At 42.5% G+C, this 22,375-nt stretch overlaps 1 protein-coding gene across 1 annotated transcript in view; it reads right to left on the bottom strand.

The window, feature by feature from the left end:
• Positions 1-22,375, bottom strand: part of MIB1 (MIB E3 ubiquitin protein ligase 1) — a 110,265-nt gene that overhangs the window by 66,634 nt on the left and 21,256 nt on the right. Inside the window, exons 5-9 of the mRNA XM_012932164.2 lie at positions 18,285-18,351; positions 14,937-15,141; positions 10,826-11,009; positions 5,767-5,911; positions 2,987-3,120 (exon numbers count right to left, since the gene is read on the bottom strand). Of these exons, the coding sequence (XP_012787618.2) occupies positions 2,987-3,120; positions 5,767-5,911; positions 10,826-11,009; positions 14,937-15,141; positions 18,285-18,351 (735 nt within the window). The remainder of the gene's footprint in view (positions 1-2,986; positions 3,121-5,766; positions 5,912-10,825; positions 11,010-14,936; positions 15,142-18,284; positions 18,352-22,375) is intronic.

The following is a 22,375-nucleotide window of genomic DNA, read 5'->3' as shown; positions in this document are numbered from 1 at the left end:
GCCAAAGAGAAACCTTGGGCTCATTCCCACATGCAAAGAACATTTCTAATCCTAGAAAATAAAAAAGGGCAACAGTTTAAAAAAAAAAAACAGTAGAGAACAGAAGTTCTAATAGGGGTCAGAAAGATAGTTTAATGGAAAAGGGACTTACAAGAAGGAAAAATAAAAAAGATCAATAGAATGGAGAACTCAGAAAGACTCAAATACTGTCAAATAATCTTTGACAAAAGAGTAAAGGTAATACAATGGATCAAAAAAGTCTGTTCCGGGACTGGAGCAATAGCACAGCGGGTAGGGTGTTTGCCTTGCACTCGCTCGGCCCACCCGGGTTCAAATCCCAGCATCCCATATGGTCCCCTGAGCACCTCCAGGAGTAATTCCTGAGTGCAGAGCCAGGAGTAACCCCTGTGAAGAGCCAGGTGTGACCCAAAAAAAAAGTCTGTTCCACAAATGATACTATAAATACTAGACATTCATATGCAAAAATTAATTATCTAGATACATACCTCATTATCTAGATACATACCTCATACTCTATACAAAAAAATAATTCAAAATGGCTAAAATATAAGCCATAAAACTATAAAACCACAGGGGGGAGGGGGAGGAAGGAAAAAAAAAACTATAAAACCACAAAAGGATAACAGTGAACAAAAATCTGGAAAACTTTGTTCATTACTTAAATTTTGAAAGTATCACACATAATACCAACGCCTGTGAGATTCTGTGAAAAAATTAGTAGATAACCTAGACTTCATTAAAATTAAAAACGTGGGGATAGAGCAATAGCACACCGGGTAGGGCATTTGCCTTGCACGTGGCTGACCTGGGTTTGATTCCCAGCATCCCATATGGTTCTCCGAGAACCACCAGGAGTAATTCCTGAGTGCATGAGCCAGGAGTAAGCCCTATGCATCGCCAGGTGTGACCCAAAAAGCAAAAAAAAAAAAAAAAAAAAATTAAAACATCTGCTCTGGAAAAGCAAGCGTCAATACATGACGATGAGCCAGAGACTCCAAAAATATTTGCAAAAGGTATGTTCAGAACCAATATAACACTATCATCCAAAATATACAATAAAAACAATGTGATTTTAAAATGTACTAAATATCTGAGAAGAAACCTTGCCAAAGAGGAGATACAGAAGGGAAATAAGGGCCAGAGGGATAGAACAGCAGGTAAGGCATTTGCTGTAATGGCAGTCCATACAATCCCCTAAGCACCGCCAGGAGTAATTTCACAGTGCAAAGCCAGGAATAATTCCATAGCATCGCTCTCCCCACACCAACACCACCAACACCAACAACAAAAACTACAGAAGGGGAAAAATGCTACATACATCATTCAGAGACTATAAAATAAGGCTTCTGGAAGAGACTGACGCAGAGTCCCCTGCCCCCAAGCTTGGCTGTCTTCACTGGGGACTCTCAGAGCGGGACGTGTTGAGTTTCCCTCCCTTCTCCGAGCAGAGTCCCAGCACCCGAAGACCTCCAGAACCCAGCTACAGCCATGTTCAAAGCCCCTCTCCACACTCAGAAGAGCCTCAAGCATGAAGGAACCAGCAGAGGAACCCAGGTGTGCAGAACACGGGGCTGACATCTCCAAGCCTGGGCCTCCTGCACCCAGATCCCGTTTTCCAGTAGCTAGGCAGTCACACCCACAGCTATAACCCCCACCCCCACCCCTCCACCACACACACACACACACACACACACACACACACACACACATATCATATAATCCCATCAACGGCCAAGATCCAGTGACTATAAAACAAAGCACCCGGAAGCATGTGGCAGCATTGGTGGCCGCGCGACTTCTTATTGTCTACCTCTCCCTCTCAGAGAACCCAGCAAGCTACCAAGAGTATCCTATTCGCACAGAAGAGACTGGCAAGCTCCCCATGCCATATTCGATATGCCAAATACAGTAACAACAGGTCTCATTCCCCTGACCCTGAAAGAGCCTCCAATCGTTGGAAAGGACGAGCAATGAGAGGCTGCTAAAATTTCAGGGCTGGGATGAATGGAGACATTACTGGTGCTCGCTCAAGCAAACTGATGAACAATGGGACAACAGTGATACAGTGATACATCATATGTAATAAGGACAATATAAATAACATCAATGAGAGGGCCGCAGTGATAGGACAGCAGGTAGGGCATTAGGGCGCTCGCCATGCACATGGCTGACTTGACCAAGGTTTGACACTTGGCATTCCATAACTCCCCAGCTTTGCCAGGATTAATTTCTGAATGCAGAGCAAGGACTAACCTCTGAACAATGTCACGTGTAACCCAAAAAACAGAATTAAATTTAATTTAATCTTTGTTTTAAATAAGATGCAATTACCACCTAATAGAATAACCAAACACTGGAACACTAAAAATATGAGCAACAGAAAACTTTTTTATCCTACTACTGATAATGCAAAATAGTACAGATACTTTAGAGAATAATTTGGTGGCTTCTTTCATTTTCCCCTTTTTTTGGAGGGGACCCACAATCAGTGCTGCTTAGGGAGTGCCAGAGAGATGCAGAGGGGGGCATATAACATTGGGCATAGAACCCGAAGATTCCTTTTGCAAAGCATGCACTCCAGTCCTTCTGAGTCACTGGGAGAGTAATAGTACAGTGGGTAGAGCACTTGCCTTGCACACTGTCAACCAGTTTCAATCCCTAGCATCCCATGTGGTTCCCCAAGCACCGCCAGGAGTGATTCCTGAGTACAGAGGCAAAAGTAACCCAATATCATCTAGTGTGCCCCTCCCGCCAAAAAAATGTAAAGTCTTTATCTTTTAGAAATACACACTGAAGAACATCTGATGTGTTCTAAACAACTTAGAAAATAAAAAAAAATAGAATAGGCACATATGGCTATATACTATTAATTATTGAATCAATGTAAAAAAATCTAAAATATGAAGCATAAGGTTTGTACTATTCTATTTTTGTATATGCTATAAATTGTTTTTTAAATACTCACATCCACATCTGGTCTTTTTAGCAAATCTTCCACTTTAGCAACATCTCCATTGGCAGCTGCCTTAACTAATTCTTCATTGAGATCACCAGATTCTTGGGTTTCAAATAATTTTTTCAAGAGTTGGGAGAGTCTTTCTGTAAAGCATCAAATAAAGTTATTATCATAGGATATCAAACTTTAATAATAAACAATTACTCACATACTCTTATGTACTCTGTATTATTAATATTTTATGCTATGCATAATTACCTATGCAGGTTATGATTACTATATAAATTATATTAAACTTGAGCCAACAGTTTTCTTCAATTCATGTACTTCAAGTCAAAATTTTAGAAAAAGTACAGCTACAATAAATTAATAATTCAAGATTTACTTCATATTGAAGATATTAGAATATAGAGCTGGAGTGATACTATAGCACCTAGGGTGCCTGCCTTGCATGCAGCCAACCCAGATTCGATCCCCAACACAACATGTGGTTCCTCCAAGAGTACTTCCTGAATGCAAAGCCAGGAATAATTCCTGAGCATCTCTAAGTGTGGTCCAAAAGAAAAAACAAGATGTTCTGAATGGTGTGCCTTGCACATAGCCGACCCAGGTTTGATTCCTTTGCCCCTCTCGGAGAGCCCGGCAAGCTACCGAGAGTATCTTGCCCGCACAACAGATACTTTTTGAGTCACACCTGGTGATGCACAGGGGTTACTCCTGGCTCTGCACTCAGGAATTACTCCTGGCAGTGCTCAGGGGCCATATGGGATGCTGGGAATCGAAACCAGGTAGGCTGCATGCAAGGCAAATGCCCTACCCGCTGTGCTATCGCTCCAGCCCTTACCACTCAACAGTTAGTTGATGGGGTCACAAAATTTCTGCAGGAGTGAATAGAGGTGCCCCTTCAATATGCTGTCTCGGGAGAGTGCCAATAAAAAAAGAAAAAAAAATAAAAGCTCAGTTGTCTGCCACAGAGTCACCCCGAGCGTGACTTGTGAGAATGGCCATGGCACAGCCACCAGCAGACGGAGCTACCATAGCTCTAGGTGCTATGGGTGGCTGTAGAGTTTTAAAGAGTCTGAATAGGACTCTTTGGGTCCAACCCGGCACCCCACAGAGCATGGGTCCCAGAGGTGAGGGACACCACAGGTTACCACTACGGGTCCCCAGCGTTTCACCTTTTCTTCCCCAGACCACCCACAGCATATTATGGAGGAAAACCTCCCTGAGCACCAACTGCCTGGAGACCCAGGATGGGGGCATAGTTCTTCTGGACTGGAGACCTGCCCTGAGTGCCCAAGCTATGAATGGTAGTAGCCCAGGATCCGGTCCTGGCTGCCACTGTGGCCCAGGGGCTGCAACACCACAAAGCAACCTGGACCTGCCGTGCAAGTGCATCAGCAGCCTGATGGTGCCTACAGGCTTCCTGATGGCTCCAAATCACAGCTGTGCCTCTAGTTAGACTCCAAAAACTCAGGACCAAGTTTCCCAAGAAATTAAACCTCCAAAGGTTAGATATATGGGAGCCACGCCTACAAATCACCTCCGACTCAGCCACACAAGCTCATTTATCAGCCTTGCTTCAGAGACTCATAAATCCCAAAGAGATCAAAAGCCACAGTTAATCTCAAACCTGAGCAAGGCAGAATAGACTAGGGTAGATGGGAAGGGGGTGGGTCAGTCCACTCCCGCCCAAACAGAGCCCCCAATAGCCGATTGCTCCTGGCCGGACTCCACCATCTCAGAATGGACCTCACCAAGACATAATCTGCTGAAAATCCAGATATGCAGATTCTATTACTAAAATCTCCAGGTTTTCTCAGAGTTAGGACTGGCAACCTGTCCCCACTTCCCAATACTCCTGGAATCACCAGCAGTCACCCACACAAACCAACTCCAGCGCCACCATGTAGGCTCTTCCACTGGCTTTGCTTCAGAGATCCATAAATAAATCTCAAAAGAGATCAAAAATGCAGTTAATCTTGGACCCACACAAGGCTGAACAGACTGGGGTAAGCCAAAGGGGGTAGGGGACAGGTCAGCCTAGTGCCCGCGCAAGCAGAGCTCCTGGAAGTTGCTTGCTCCCACAATCCAAAATTGCTACCATGCTCCTGACCAGACTCCACCGTCTCAGGACGAATATCACTACAATACTAATCTGCTGAAAATTCAGGTATGTGGGTTTTGTGACTGAAATCTCCAGGCTTTCGCGGGGTCGGGATAGGCCACCTTCCCCAACCTCCCTGTACTTTCAGAAGCCTCAGCAGTCATGTCCACACCCCAAAACAAACACCCAGTGAAAAAAAATACTGTAGCTGTACCTTCCTGACAAAAATACTGAATACCCTGAACAATCATGATGACTTCTTAGTACCTGTATTGCAAACCAAAATACACAAAAGGAGAGAGAGAGAAAGAAGAAAGGTGCTTGCCATAGAGACAAGCAGGGGAAGGGGGACGGGGGCTCTACGGGGGTGGTGGAGGGAAACTGGGGACATTTGTGGTGGGAAATGTACACTGGTGTTGGATGCGTGTTGAAACATTGTATGACTGAAACCCAATCATGAATAGCTTTGTGATGGTCCATCTCACTGATTCAAAAATAAGTAAATAAAATTCTGACTAAAGAGTAGAATATCAAATTTCAGGCATCTCCAAGTTGATACGGAAAAGTCCTATCACCAAGAAAAAGTACACGTTTATGGAACTGTTCTGTATATTAAAATTGGGGAATTAGCAAAGGTTGTAACATAAACCATATTACTTTTAAAGTACAATACAAAACATACCACCAGATGCATTGCTAATGGCTGATCCTGCAGATGCCACCTTGGATACTGCTGCTGGATTATATGTCCAAGACGTTCCACAAACTTCCACCTTTAAATCACTGTCAGAATAAATTTGTTGCACTCGACCAACTTTACCTAAAGTCTTAAAAATAAATATATAAATAAGTAAATAGATTCACGTTTCCAAGTCTACCGTATATACCATAAAAACTAAACTGGAACTCAATCATGCAAAACTTTTTAACTGTGTCTCATAGTGATTCAATTAAAAAAAATTGATGATCATTTTTCACACTTAAAATATTCATTTTACTTTGTTCCTAATAAAAATACTCTTAAAGGGTAAACATAATTGAGTTTATTAGTTACAAATATAGAGGATCTTTTGTTGTTTGGGAGCCACTCCAACAATTTCCGGGATCAACTGGCTACAACAATGTTCAGGGATCAAATGCCTACAATATAATGTCTACACCACACAGTGCCAGAGATCAACCCCCCGGCTCCTGTATGCAAAGCCTGTAATCCAGTCCTCTGAGTCATCACGGCCAAAGAGAGTACAGTGGGTAAGGCACCTGCCTTGCATATGGCTGACCTAGGTTCAATCTCTGGCATCCCATATGGTCCCCGAAGCACCACCAGGAATGATCCCTGAGCTCAGAGCCAGTAGTAAGCCCTGAGCATCATGAGATGTGAAACCTCCCCCCACCCCAAGAAGGAGGGTGTAGCCATTGGTATGGGCTGTAAACAGGAGCACTGGGTTTAGGCATAGGCCTTGCATGCAGTCAATCCCTATTGGATCCTTGATAGCACACAGTCCTCAACACATCAAGAGAAGCAGCTGGCGGCTCCCTAGGTACTGCTGAGCTGTGCCAGGTAATTCCCAGCACTGCACGGCCCAAGCAGCACAAGCTCAGACCCCTCACATCCTCAAGCCATCATCACAATGAACCACCAACCTGGTTGACTGAGAATCAGCAAGAGTGGTTGACAAGTCCCCTGAGCACCACTTAAAAGACTACTCCATCCCCACCAGCAGTAACAACAAAAAGAATATCTCTTTTAAAATGTTTTATGAGGGACTGGAGTGACAGCACAGCGGGTAGGGCGTTTGCCTTGCATGCGGCTGACCCAGGTTGGAATCCCAGCATCCCATATGGTCCCCTGAGCACTGCCAGGAATAATTCCTGAGTAATTCCTGAGTGCAGAGCCAGAAGTAACCCCTGTGCATTGCCAAGTGTGACCCAAAAAGCAAAAAAATAAATAAATAAAAATAAAATGTTTTAAGAGGGGCCGGAGTGACAGTACAGCTGGGAGGGTGCTTGCCTTATATGTGGCTGATTCGGGTTAGATTCTGGTACCTTATATGGTACCCCAAGCCTGCCAGAAGCAATCCTTGAGTGCAGAGCCAAGAGTAAACCCTGAGGACTGCCAAGTATGCTCCTCCTCCCCCCCAAAAAAGTTTTGCAAACCACAGGAAAATTGGTCCTTAGTAGGAAGCTTGCCACTGGGAGAGGAAGGGGATATAGGTCACAGAAGGGCTCCTGCCCCCCACAAAAAAAAAAAAAAGTTTTACAAACCACAGGAAAACTAGTTCTTAGTAGGAAACTTGCCACTGGGAGGGGGAAGGGGCATTAAGTCAGGGGAGGGACAGCAATGATAGAGGGATGTGATCACTCCAGCTGAGGATTGGGTGCTGAAAGGAGGCAGTGATATGAATGATATCCTATCAGCAAGATTATTGTAAAACACAATGTCTAATGGGGTGGGGAGGGAGTGCCAGCCATAGAGGCAGACTGGGCAGGTGGAGGGAGGGGTCGGCAGGAAGAAAACTGGAGATACTGAGAGAGAAGTAGAAAAGGGATTAGTATTGAAACACTGTAAACCTAAAACTCAATCAGAAGTAACTGTAACTTTATAACTCAAGGTGATTCAATTAAAATAACATTTTAACAATGTTTGAATAACACTATCATATTTCCATAAAAGAATGAAAACACAAAAGGCAAAGTTCATGGAGATTTTTGCTATAGGAGGGAAGGTGACACTTTGGTACCGGTGTCACATCTAGTGACGCTCAAGGCTTACACCTGGGCTCAAGGACCAATCTTGGCTCCACGGATTTTATGACTTGCCAGAAAATAGAACACACAAGTAGGTAGTATGAAAGGCAAGTAACTTTCCCACTATTACTATGTCTCTGTCTTGATTCCACTTGTTGGGCTTCAATATTTTTTGTTTTGAAGCCATACCTGGCAGTGCTAGAAGCCAGGATCTAAGATTTTTGCATGCAAAGAATGTACTCCAGCCTTCTGAGCTCTACAGATCTCTTTTTATTGTTTTGTTTTTCCTTTTTTCTTTGGGTTTTGGGGCCACACCTATCAGTGCTCAGGATTTACTCCTGGTTTTGTGCTCAGGGATTATTCCTAGTTGGGCTCAGTGAAACGTCTAGGGTGTCAAGAATAGAACTGGGGCCAGCTTTGTACTGGCCTCACTGACTGCTCTCTCCAGCCCCTCAATTCTTCTTTAATTCTATAAGATAAATCTGTAAAACTCAGTAACTGAAGCAGTCCACATCCAGTCTAAAAACATAAAAATGTTTCTACAAATAAAAAACCAAAAAAAAGGAATAAAGCTTACATCTAATATTTAAATCATTTTGGAAATTAAAGTACAATACAGAAATGTGAAGAAATATATGTTCATTGGGGATGGAGCAATAGCACAGTAGGTAGGGCATTTGCATTGCACACGGCCGACCTGGGTTTGATCCCCAGCATCCCATATGGTCCCCCGAGCACCGCAAGGAGTAATTCCTGAGTGCAGAGCCAAGAGTAACCCCTGTGCATCTCTGGGTGACCCAAAAAGAGAAAAAAGTGTCATGGAAAGATGAAGTCATGAAATTTGCTTATAAGTGGATAGAAATGGAGAGTATCATGCTAAGTGAAATGAGTCAAAAAGAGAGGGACAGACATAGGAGGACTGCACTCATTTGAGAAAAATAAAGTACATAACATGAGACTAACACCTCAGGGACAGTAGAGACAGGGCCAGGAAGATTGCTCCATAGTTGGAAGCCTGCCTCATAATCAGGGGGAGAAGGCAGCTGAAATAGAGAAGGGATCACTAAGAAAATGATTGTTGGAGGGATGGGTTGGGAAGGGAGATGTGTGCTGAAAGTCGATAAAGGGCCAAAGGTGATGGCCTCTCCACGTCTGTAAACCCTAATGCCCAAAAGTAGAGAGAGAGTATGGGGGAAATTGTCTGCCAGAAAGGCAGGGGGAGGGGTATACTGGGGAGATTGGTGCTGGGAAATGTGCACTGGTGGAGGGATGGGTGTTTGAACATCATATGATTGTAACTCAAACATGAAAGCTTGTAACTGTATCTCACAGTGATTCAATTTAAAAAAAAAAAAATTAGGGGCTGGAGTGATAGCACAGCAGGTAGGGCGTTTGCCTTGCACACGGCTGACCCAGGTTCGATTCCCAGCATCCCATGTGGTCCCCTGAGCATGGCTAGGAGTAATTCCTGAGTGCAGAGTCAGAAGTAACCCCTGTACATCACCGAGTGTGACCCAAACACCAAAAAAATAAAATATATATATATATATATGTTCATTTAGGGACTGGAGCGATAGCACAGCAGGTAGGGCATTTGTTTTGCACGCAGCCAACTCAGGTTCGATTCCTACATCCCTCTCGGAGAGCCCGGCAAGCTATCCGTGGCATATTCGATATAGCAAAAACCGTAACAAGTCTCACAATGGAGACGCTACTGGTTGCCCGCTCGAGCAAATCAATGAACAATGGGACAACAGTGCTACAGTGCTATGTTCATTTAGAAAGGTATGAGATAAAAGAGAATTTAGTTGCACATCATCATCAGTATAGTAGATACTCTTAGGAGCTTTATATTTATTAATTCACATATGTATAATCCTGAAAGTTTTTATCTTTTATAATTCTGAAAGTTCTCTTGTCCTTTATAATTCTGCCTACTTTTCAAACAAAAAGAAGTAGACAAATCATATCCTCATGAGGGTTTAATCAATAAAAAAAAAAACAGTTTTAACAATTATTTAAGCCCATCACTAATCTTCTTTCTCTTTATTCTACTGTTCTATTACCTTTATTACCTTTACCATGTAATTCCTCAACCCTCCCCTTCCCCCGCCACTAGGCCAGGTTTTGAGGCCAGGGCCTCAAAAATACAATGCTCTACCTATGAAACTTATCCCTGGCATAAAAGCCTTTTTTAAAAAAAATAACTACAATACTATTATCAGTCTGCCCAAGTTATCAACACATCATTAGTATCACAAGATACTGTTCAAATTTTCAACTGTGCCATAAATATTTATATGTAGTCTTAAAAGTCAATATATTCATATACATATTCATATATACACATGAACTTGAAATGAAGTCTATATATAAATTTTATTGTCCACAATAATTTATTTGTCCTACAAGTTTCTCACCATCTGAATTTTATGTACAAAAATATAGAAAAGAGTCAAGGACAAAGGAAGGACCCATGGGAGGAACTGAACAATGTATAGGACAGAGGAGGGAATACTAGACACAACAGATGAAGGCAGACCTAGATCAGGCAGGACTGGGGCTGGTTAGGAAGTTAATGGAATAAACAATGAATAGGGAACCCAGCAGGGTGAAAGGGCTGGGTCATGAACAGGAAGAGGTACATAGGACAGAAAGAAGGCACTGTATGAAAAAGGCCTTGGGAAACCGTTAAAAGGTTATCTATTTCAGTTTCTAAAATTAAAGGATTTTGTTTTGTTTTGTTTTGTTTTGTTTTGTTTTAGGGACACTCCCGGTGTTGCTCAGAGCTTACCCCTGGCTCTGTACTCAGGAATCATTCCTGGTGGGCTTGGGGGACCATATGGGATTCCAAGATCAAACCCAGGTTGGTCCCATGCAAGGCAAGTGTCTTCCCTGCTGTACTATCATTTTAGCCCTAAAATTAAAGTTTTTTAAAAACTACATAAAGAATCGTGTAATTTGTAGTCCAAAACTATTTTATATATACTTACTGGGAGCATAGCTTCAGCCCATTCTCCATGTCCTCTTTGCAGAAGCTTAATTCTTTCCAGATCATAGCACACTTGGACAAGATCACCTACTTGAAATTGTGAGGTACCTCCTTCTGCACCTTGAGCAGCATCCCCACTTCGGACGATATTTGCTTTAGTAAGAACAGCAGGATTAAAGGTCCACCTAAAGTTTAAAGCATCAAAATGGTTAAGTGTACTCAATTTTAATACAATAATTCTTAAAGTCTCAAAGACCAAAACCTGTCAGCACACCAAAAAATTCAAGCAATTATTTATAATTACATTCTGGATGACTGCATTTATTTTTATAATTTTATTATTCAAATGGAGGAGCTATCTGTAATCTCACCAACATTTACTTTTAAGTTAGATTTATCTCCCTTTCAGGTTTTCAAAAAGTGTTACACAGGAATCCAGAAGATAGCTCAAGCAGTAGAACACATGCCTAGCATTTATGAGGCCCAAGTTAAATGCCTGGAGGATCTCAAGTACGGCCAGGCTCAAGTATACTCCACTGTTGGTCCAAGCAATAGAATGGCACCACAAGGGTGAGAACAGCCAGGAGTGATCCCCAGGTTTTCCTAGCACTACTCAGCAGTCCCTGTTTAAGCATTATTTTAGGGGCCAGAGTAACAGTATAGGGCATAAGGCCTTGTATGTGCCTTATATGTGGCTGACTCTAGTTCAAACCCCAGCATTACATACGGTCCCCAGAGCACTTCAAAGAATGAACCCAGAATGCCAGAGAGAGAGTACGTTTGCCTTGCATGGGTTAGATCCCCAGCACCATATATGGTCCCTCAAGCACCACCAGGAGTAATTCCTGAGTGCAGAGGCACAAGTAACCCCTGAGTATCGCCAATAGAGCTCCCCCCAAAAAAAGTATTTAATAACATTTTGATGAACAATTGGAGAACAAAAGAACTCAAACATCATATTAACACTAGGGCCAAGAATTCTGACCAAGAAAAAAGTCTGTAAGTAATAATGCCAAGTTTGTGTGACCTTAATATTTCCAAACAACAAATATTTAACACAAGACTTCTTATCTTCTTACATGCTAATCTGAAATTATGTTGTAGTTTCACAATTTTCCCTTCTTTTATTAACAATATTGACAACTAAACCATATAATTTACATATCAAAAATGTATAATCAGTAGCTTTAGTTTTTTTCATCCAATTGTACAATCAAGAACTACTACCTAATTTCATTTTCATCACCAGAAAGAAACATAACCATTAGTAGTCACTCTGCATGCCTCCTTCTCACAAGCTCCTGACAACCAGGAAGACTTGCAATGGGTTTATTAGGTATGGAATACTTCATATAAATAAAATCACACGGGCTGGAGCGATAGCACAGCGGGTAGGGCGTTTGCCTTGCACGCGGCCGACCCGGGTTCAATCCCAGCATCCCATATGGTCCCCTGAGCACGGCCAGGGGTAATTCCTGAGTGCAGAGCCAGGAGTAACCCCTGTGCATCGCCAGGTGTGACCCAAAAAGCCAAAGAAAATAATAATAATAAATAAATAAATAAAATCACACTGTGCAGCCTTTTGGAACTTGTATCTTTCATTCATCTTTCTATTCCTAGCACCAGGAATTGAACCCAGGCCTCATACATGTAAGGTAAACACTACTGATGAGCTACATCCCTGAATTTTTCTGTGAGATATGGGAATTTCAGGGGTCTAGGGGCTACTATCAGAGATCCTTAACAACTGGACACTTAACTGAATAAAACCTGAGGATGTAGTAGTGCTCAGGTCCTGAGGAGCCAAAAAACTGCCAGAGTCACCCTGGTAGCAGTCCAAAGGCTACAACTGGTGTCTACCAGGCCTACAGCCAGTGATGCTCATTGTCATGCAGCGTCAGGGATAAAATCCACAGCAGAAATGTGCAGGACAAGTACCTTAGCTCCTTCACTTTGTTCTTCAGTCCCTGACAGTGTATTTTTAAGATTTATCTATGCTGAAACATGTACCAGAACTCCATTCCTTTAGACAGCCAAACTATATTTCCACTGTATGCATATAACACATTTTGTTCTGCATTTATCCAATGACAGACAAATATGGCTTTGCTTCTACTTTTTGGCCGTTATAACAAAAATACTTCTGGAGCCAGAGATAATGTAGCAGGTAAAGCATCTGCCTTAAATGCAGTTTGACCTAGGTTTGATCCTAGGCACCACATATAATCCCCTGAGCACCACCAGGCTGAGCACAGAGTCAAGAATAAGTCCTGAGCACTGCCTGGTGTCACCAAAAATAAAAACAAAGACTAGAGCTTCTGAGTTAAAGAGAATGCAGAAGAGTTAAGATACTTGCTATGCACATGTGGATCCCAGTTCAGTCCCCAGCACATGTCCCCCACCCCACCCCAACAGTGCTAGGTGAAGCCTTGGAAGGCCCTGAATTCTGCCTGAGTAGCCTAGATAAATCACAGCACCACAGGGACCTAACAAGAATGAAATACTGCATCTACCAACTTAAAAACAGCAAGAAATCTCTAGAATAGTGACTAAAAAGAATAAATTTGGGGGGAAGATGCCTAGATCACCTTTACCCCATAGTATAGGGGAAGGACGGCAAAGGAAAGAAATCAAGAGGGGATGACGAGGAAGGGAAGTAATGGGGGAGCAGGGATCAAGGGCCTCAGTACACCAATAATGTGGAGGAGTAGCAGCAGAGCTACAAATTCAAACCAGAGTCAGCAACATTGAAAACATGAGATCTAAACTACAACAACCGAACTTGAAAATGTGCCTGTCAAGGTGGCAGGCTGGGAGTTGTGGGAGGGAACCTGGGAACACTGGTAGAGGGAAGTTGACAGAGTCAGCAACACTGAAAACATGAGATCCAAACTACTACAACCAAACTTGAAAATGTCCTGTCAAGGTGGCAGGCTGAAAGTTGTGGGAAGGAACTTGGGAACACTGGTGGAGGGAAGTTGAAGAAAAAAATGAAGAGTATATTCCTATTGCTTTAAACCACTCAGATTACGGAAATGTGCTAAGGCAACCCGAGGAAACCAATGCACAATCTAAACAGTAGAAAATGTTCGATAAACAGGATCTTTCCATTTGTTTAAAGTGTTTATTCCCTCCATAGTGCTGTATACTTTTCTACATACAAGTTTTACATAACCTGGGATAAACTTATTTTAAGTTTCGTAATGTTATTTTTAGTTTGTTTTGTTTTCTTTTTGAGCCATACTCATCTGTGCTCGGGGATTATTCCTGGCTCTGTGCCCAGAGATCACTCTTGGCATTGCTCATGGGACCATATGTGCTGCCTGGGATCAAACCAGGGTCATCCACATACAAGGCATTGTATTAGTCCCTGTCCTATATTCCCAGTCCCTGTAATGCTATTTTAAATACAGAGTTTTAATTTCATATTAGGATTGCTCATTGCTAATATATAGAAATATAATTAGTTTTTCTAAATTGCCCTTCTTATACTGAAATTCTGCTGGACTCATTTATTAGTTCTAATAATTTGTTTGTGAATTTCTTAGGTTTTTCTATACAGAAATACATGCCATCTGTGAAAAGAACTACCTTCTGTTGTTTTAAGTTTTAGGACACCAGCTCACGGCTGCATTTCTTTTTCTTGCCCACCTGCTCAGGCTAGATTCTCTAAGACAGCGCTAAAAGCAGGGAAAGCAGATATTCTTTTATTTTTGATGATCATAGGGGAAAAATATTCAGTCTTACACGATTGTGCATTTTTCATAGATGCCCTTTTTCTGACCACCCCCAGCTGTGCTCGGAGTTTACTCCTGACTCTGTGTTCAGAGACCACTCCTGGCTGCTCTCACAGGCAGTAAGAAGTGCCAGGGATCAAACTCAGCTCAGCCGTGTGAGGCAAATGACCTACCCACTGTTCTATTATTCTATCCCCCTCACCCCCCTCTTAAACACTGGTTCCACTCCATCTCCTTTCAATCTGACATGTTATGGGAATTTTATCTACCATCTAAAAGATAGTTTTAAAAGTGCTTCATTGTACCATAATTTTGCTTTAAGGCTCTTTGTATACTACATTAATATTTTACTTTATTGGAAATTCTATTACCAACCTATTGCCGCTTGGATACTGTACAACAATGTCATGATCTTCATCAATTCCACAAACAGTTCCAGTTGTAGTTAAAGTCTCAAACATGCCATCAGTCCATCCTCCATGACCGTGCTGCAAAGACTGTACAATTTCCAGGTCAAGATCTATATTTACCAGGTCACCAATCTGCAATCCACCAGGATTCCTGTTGCCATTCTGCTCACCTACAATTTCAAAGGGAGTTGACAAAAGTAAAAAAAAAAAAAAAAAAAAAAATCATGGTAATATTTTTAATCAAGAATCAAGAGTATCCTCTACATATTGTAGCTATCAACTTAACTCAAAATGTTTTGGAAATATAAAGTATCAGATTTAAGTTAAGAGCTTTAACAAAAGAAAAAAAATTTTTTTTTTCTTTTTGGGTCACACCTGGCTCTGCACAGGGGTTACTCCTGGCTCTGCACTCAGGAATTATCCCTGGCGGTGCTCAGGGGACCATATGGGATGCTGGGAATCGAACCCAGGTCGGCCGCGTGCAAGGCAAACGCCCTACCCACTGTGCTATCGCTCCAGCCCCAAGAAAAAAAAATTTTAATTTAAAAAAGAGCTTTAACAAAAAAAAATAAGCAGACTGAAAATTTGAAATGTGATAATCTATACTGACTGAGCAAGATTATCATCTACAAAATACTATGCAACTTTCTACCAAATCACAACACTCCAAATATTGAAAAATAACTCACTTTGATCCAAGGAAATGGTTCAAAGCTGAACACATGATTTGCAATGCAGGAGGGCAGGTTTAGCCCCTTAGCAACAGTGGGTGCAAAGGATAACTAGGAGCACTACCACCCAGGCAGCCCAAATTTACTTTTTCTGCATACATGACTTGTTAACTACCAAGTCGATGAAAGAACAGTGTTTCTCAAAGTGCTCCCCCACCCCCGCCCAAGGGGCTTGCTGATGTCGGGGCTGCTTTCTGGTTTCCACTTAAAGGTAGATTTCCATTGGAGTGCCAAGTGATTTTTGTTTTCCCTGACAAGGGTGTGGGAGATCAAGGGTGTGGGAGGTCAAAAGAGCTTGGAAACTTCTGAACTATGAACATAAAGAATAATCTCAGAAGTTTGAGGTGTTTTTTCCTATGAAATATTTGGTATTATTTTTTACCAAATAACTTTTTTTGGGGTTGGGGGGCCTTTTGGGCCACCCCCTGTAGTGCTCAGGCTTACTACTCCTGGTTCTGCATTCATCAGGCATCACTCCTGGAAGAACTTGGGTATACCAAAAGAGATGCTAGAGTCCACTGTGAGTAAGGCAAACAAAAATGCTATCCACTATATTAATAATCTCCAAGTATTATGGTTTTTCCTTTTTTTTTAATTTCAAAGTCTATTTCCTAGTTTGCTTTCTCTACTTTTTTTGAGGGGGAGGGAAAAGCAGTGCAGGAATTAACCCTAAACACTGATGTACATACAAGGTGACACTCTTTCACTGAATCACATAGCAGGTCTCCCTATTTTCTTTTTGTTTTTGTTTTTGGTTTTTTTTGCTTTTTGGGTCACTCCCAGCAATGCTCAGGGGTTACTTCTGGCTCTGCACTCAGGAATCACTCCTGGTGGTATTTGGGGGACCATATGGGATGCTGGGAATCAAACCCGGGTCAGCTGCATGCAAGGCAAACGACCTACCCGCTGTGCTATCACTCCAGCCCCTAGACTATTTTCAAAGCTGGTCTGGAAGACAGATCATTCTCATAAAACACCATATTGTGGGATCTAAAATATGAATGTAATATACTCTATACTTTTCTCATATAGAGAAAACACTAAGAAAAAAATTCTGAAAGCAAGATAAATGGATCTCATAAAGGACAAAAATATAGGTATTTTATATTCTTTCTTTAAAAAAATAATATGCTGCAAGAAACAGTACATTTTGGCAAAAAAAGACAAATGAAATGACCTGTAAAGAGGCAAGTAGAGTTTACAAGAAAATATTCACTGAAAGATAAGCTTAATCAGAAGAATCTGGCAAATGATCATCTTAGCAACATTTTTTTAATTCATAAAATGAATTCATTTTGATTTTCTTAATCTTTTCAATGATACATAAATTTTCATTTATTTATTAAAGCTGTTATTCAAATGTTCTAGGACAACAGAACTGAAAAGCATGAAAACTGATCTTTAGCAAAGTCTGCCTCTGGAGTGTGAAGGAGGAGGGGTGAAGATCGGGAAAGCAAACTACACCGGTCAGAGAGAAAGTGTCTACCACAGACAGGCCAAGGGCAAAAGGGAAACTGGGGACACAGGTGGAAAAGCGGAGAGGTGAGGGATGTAAAGGAGTCCAGTTCTGTGTTGCTGGGACACTGAAACTCAAGAAGTTACTTTGTAACTTTATAATTCATAGTGATTCAATCAAAAATCAAAAATAAAATTTTAAAGAACTATTATTATTTTAAAGCTTAATATAGCTTGAATTTAAAAAGAAAAAAACACTTTTGGGACTGGAGTACATCGAGCAGTCAACCCAGGTTTGATCCCTGGCAACCCATATGGTGCCGATTCCAGCAAGGGATAATTCCTAGGCACAGAGCAAAAACTAAACCCTGAGCACTGCCGGGCCTAAAAAACAAAACAAAAAGAAATCTAATTAATTTAAAAGACCATTTTACTGAAACTCTAAGGAACCCATGAGCACCAAATTATCAGATACTATTCTCAATAAAGTAAAAACCATAACATTAATAATCTAATACAAAATTATCCAATAATTTAAGTCTGAGGTTTAAAGACAAAAGTTTGAGGCTGTGAAGAAAGTTCAAAGAGCTGGTGTCCATGCCCTGCGTAGTTAAAGCCCAGGTTTAGTCCTTGCATTAAAGGGTTCCTCAAGCACCACCAGGAGCAACCCATAAGCACTGAACAAGGAGCAGCTATATAGCACTCCTGGGTGTGGTCCAAAAAAAACAAAAGACAGAATTTTAAATTATGACATAAATTATGACATAATTCTCAGAACACAATGTTTAAGTGAAGGAAAGAAGTTTTTAATGAAAGAAATTTAAACACATGAGGGGAAACGGGGGAAAGAGAGAAACCAGTGTTCAAGAAAGAACACAAGTTTGGAAAAGCAGCAGAGCAGAGAAAAACAGAGATACATATTCAAGGGAGAACAGAGGCTTAAAAAAGCAGGGAACCCAACATGTCAACTCTTGCAGAGTCTAAACAAATCACTCAAAAAGGAAAAAGTACTTTAAAACCAAAAACAGTAATAATTCTTTTAAAAACTTAAGTCCAGTTTAAGAAGTTTTCCGATTTTATGAAGTTTGACCTATTATTTGGTAATCTTTGGCAGTCTGCTAACTCACCTAATACAGGGCAATGATCTCTGTAAAAGGAACCTCCTTTGGCATCCTGGACACACTTCAAGTCAGACTAAGAAGAAAAGAAACCAGAGAAACCATCCATTCAGTATACCTCAATACTTAAAATATATAAAAGTGTTCATTTAAATTCACAGGAATGAGAAACTATTTTTCTTGCCAATAACTATTTGGATATTTATAGCATCATTTACTGTCCAGATTATACAAGAATAAGGGCTCTGAGCAGCAGGAAAAAAAAAGAAAATCAAACATATGTGTTTATCCCATCATATGGCAAAGCCAGATCTCATGATTTCATGGGCCTTCAATGGACCTGCTGCCCAGATGTCCCCACTCCTGATATAAAACACACCCTCAGAAAAGGACAATTACTTTGTATCACTCATCTGTAAAGAAGAGAACTGATGGTACTAAATGATAAACCTTTGGCCTTTGATTACAAAACTGAGGTTTTCTGGGTTGGAGCTATAGTATAGCAGATAGTGTGCTATTACATGCAGCCAATGACTACTACCCATCCCAATGGTCCCCTGAGTACCACCAGGAGTGATCCCGGAGTGCAGAGCCAGGAAGGAGTCAGCCTTGAACACAGCAAGGTGTGGCCCAAAATCAAACCCAGAAAACTGAGGTTTTACAAGGAGTGGGTAGAGGGTTGGATGGATGAAAGAGGAGAAGGAGAATGAAATAAGAACAGTGGTGGAGGGCATTAGGTGCTTTGGTGGTGGTAAAAATGCAATAAGTTGTGTATCAAAACCATAAACATAAAAATATTAAGGAAACAAACACCCATAAACATTACCCCGTAGAGTTACAGCCAAGTGCAGGTCACCTGCATTGCATATGGCTGACCTGGGGTCAATTCCAGGCACCTTATATATTTCCCCATGTCCCACCAAGAGAGAAAGCCAAGAGCAAGCCCTGAACACCACCAGGTGTGGCCCAAAAAAACAAAACAAAAACCCTTTGATTTTAATAACATTTAATAACACAATATAATTAAATTGCTGAGACTTGTATAAGAACAATCCAGGAAACTCAAAAAGATACCATTAAATATGCTATCATTATTTTCCTAAGCACTTAAGTCAAACCATTTTTAGCTGAATCATTTTTCAATTATAATACTACGACAACACAGAAAGGTGTTTTTACCATAATATTTTTCATTACAAATTACAATTCATTATTTCATCTGCTACCAGAGTCTAGAATATAAATACAGTTTTAAAAAGCAATCCAAGGCCTGAAGGTTGTCACCCATTTCCATGCCAGCATCCCACAGAAAGCATCAGCAGAGGGACCAGAAGCTGTGCCAGGGTGGACAGCAGTAGTGTGGCCCAAAATGGTGGCCTCATCTCCATGTCCCCCTCTCGGTTTTGCTGCTCCCTCTGTGACCACTTCTCAAGCCCGCCCGTCATACCCGAATTCTTGGGGACGATCCCTAAGGGTAGATGGGCAAAGCCCTCCCAGTGAACCCCATATGCAGTCCTGTGAGGGATTGGGGGTGTGGGGGCAGGAAACTACACAACCTCCTGTGTCTCTAGGGCCCAGGGTATTGGCTGCAGAGCCAGGGGACCACTGTCGGTGGAAAAGGACTTGGGACTGGCAGCAGATAGGTGCTAGGTTTGAGAAGAGCCTGAAGATTTTAAAATTTTTAAAAAATAATAAATTCTATTTTCCATATCTATGTCAAGGAATAATAGCCTAAAGTTATAGATGACCTTTTTTTTTTTCCTTTTGAGTCACACCCGGTGATACACAAGGGTTACTCCTGGCTCATGCATTCAGAAATTACTCCTGGCAGTGCTTGGGGACCATATGGGATGCTGGGAATCAAACTCGGGTCAGCCACATGCAAGGCAAACGCCCTATCTGCTGTGCTATCACTCCAGCCCCAGATAACTTAATCTTTTTTTTTTTCTTTTTGGGTCACAGCTGGCTCTGCACAGGGGTTACTCCTGGCTCTGCACTCAGGAATTATCCCTGGCAGTGCTCAGGGGACCATATGGGATGCTGGGAATCGAACCCGGGTTGGTCGAGTGCAAGGCAAACGCCCTACCCGCTGTGCTATCGCTCCAGCCCCCAGATAACTTAATCTTAGCAGAATTTTAGTAAGTCACCAACTTACATTCCTAAGGATCAGGCTTCTATAAATCCAATATACTATAAGCTATCCAAACATTAGGGGCCAGAGAGATAGCTGAGGCTTTGTATTAAGCCAACCCCAGTTTAGTCCCTAGCATTACACCAGGAGTGATCCATGAGCACAGAGCTAAGAGAAGCCCCTGAGCACTTCCAGGTGAGACCCAGAAATAAACATACAAAACAAACTTTCGTATGTCCTATGCTGTGCCAGAGGGATAACATATCAGATAATCCCAAACACCACTATATGGTCCCCTGAGCCCCTCCAGTAGTGATCACAGAGCCAGGAATAAGCCCTGGGCATTGCCAGGGTGGCCTAAAAAGAGGTGAAAAAACTTTTTTAAAAAATGCACCATGGGGGCTGGAGTGATAGCACAGCGGGTAGGGCGTTTGCCTTGCACGCGGCTGACCGGGGTTCGATTCCCAGCATCCCATGTGGTCCCCTGAGCACCGCCAAACATAATTCCTGAGTGCATGAGCCAGGAGTAACCCCTGTGCATCACCAGGTGTGACCCAAAAAGAAAAAAAAAGAAAAAATGCACCATGGGGGTATAGTGCCGCAACAGGTCAACCTATACCTATAGGGAGAGTGTATAAGCAGCCTGACGGTGCCTTCAGACTTCTAGATCCCCCAAAATTGTTGCTGTGCCAAGTTTACCAAGAAATTAAATGGCCAAAAGTTAGGTATGTGGAAGACACACCCACAAACCACCTCCGGCTCAGCTATATAAGCTCATTTATTGGCCTTATTTCAGAGACCTGGGCTGGAGCGATAGCACAGCAGTTGAGCATTCGCCTTTCACGCGGCCAACCCTAGTTCGATTCCTCCACCCCTCTCGGAGAGCCTGGCAAGCTACCCGTGTGTATTGGATATGCCAAAAACAGTAACAAAAAGTTTCTCAATGAGAGACGTTACTGGTGCCCGCTCGAACAAATCGATGAGCAACAGGATGACAGTGATTTCAGAGACCTATAAATACCAAAAGAGATCAAAAGACGTTGTTAGGGCCTGTAGCACAGAGGTAGGCAGGAACCTGGGACTGAGAGCTCCAGGCCCGCTTGGATTGGGACTGGGCCTCCTCCCCCAAGGTCCACAGTCTTCCAGTAGCTTGGCAATCACACCCACAAACTGTGCCTGTGCCACCGCCCCCATCTCCCATCCCCCCACCCCGTGCCATGTAATCTCATCAACTGACAAGATCCAGGGACTATAAACTAAAACTCCCGAAAGAGAATGTCCTGACCCTGCACCAGACTGTCTTCACCAGGGCGCCCCAGAGGAAGAGGGGTGAGAGCCCTCCATGCCCCAAGGGACCCAGCTCCAGCAGCCAAAAACCTCCACAACCCAACCGCCACCATGCTCATGGTCACTCGAGTGGAGACTCACGCAAGAGTGAAGTCTCCTAGGGAACCCAGGTAATGCAGAACTTTGTGACCTTGGACTCTGGGCTGAACAGGAACAGGAGTAGAGATTCTCTGCCCGCTTTCCCCAGTCTCCTTCGACCCAGGGGTCACGCCCATAAGCCACCTCCTGCTGGCGCCAGATAATCGTCCACTGTCCAGATCACATGGCTGCTTCTCCCAACAGGGAGCATAACATGAGGACCCCGTAACCATGCCACTAAACTCCGAGCCAGGCTGTTTCACACAGGGCTCCCGGGGTAGCGGGGAGAGCGGGTGAGAGCCCTCCCCAACCCAAGAGACACAGCTCCAGCACCCAAAAACCTCCACAACCCAACCACTGCCACACTCAGGGCCATTCCCCATGCGCTCCAGCCTGGCCTAACATATGAGTAAACATAACTCCTGAAGCTGCTTTTGCGACTGCATGACACATCATAAAACACTCCCTACCCATTCCCCATAATTACCACACCACATTTGATGGGATTCAGATAGTAGGCTATTTATCATAGAGGGATATATAT

This window comes from Sorex araneus, chromosome 2 (assembly GCF_027595985.1).
Source record: "Sorex araneus isolate mSorAra2 chromosome 2, mSorAra2.pri, whole genome shotgun sequence".
NCBI classification, from domain to species: Eukaryota; Metazoa; Chordata; class Mammalia; order Eulipotyphla; family Soricidae; genus Sorex; species Sorex araneus.
The sequence above is the reverse complement of the archived record's forward strand: the minus strand, read 5'-3'. Positions and strand labels throughout refer to the sequence as shown.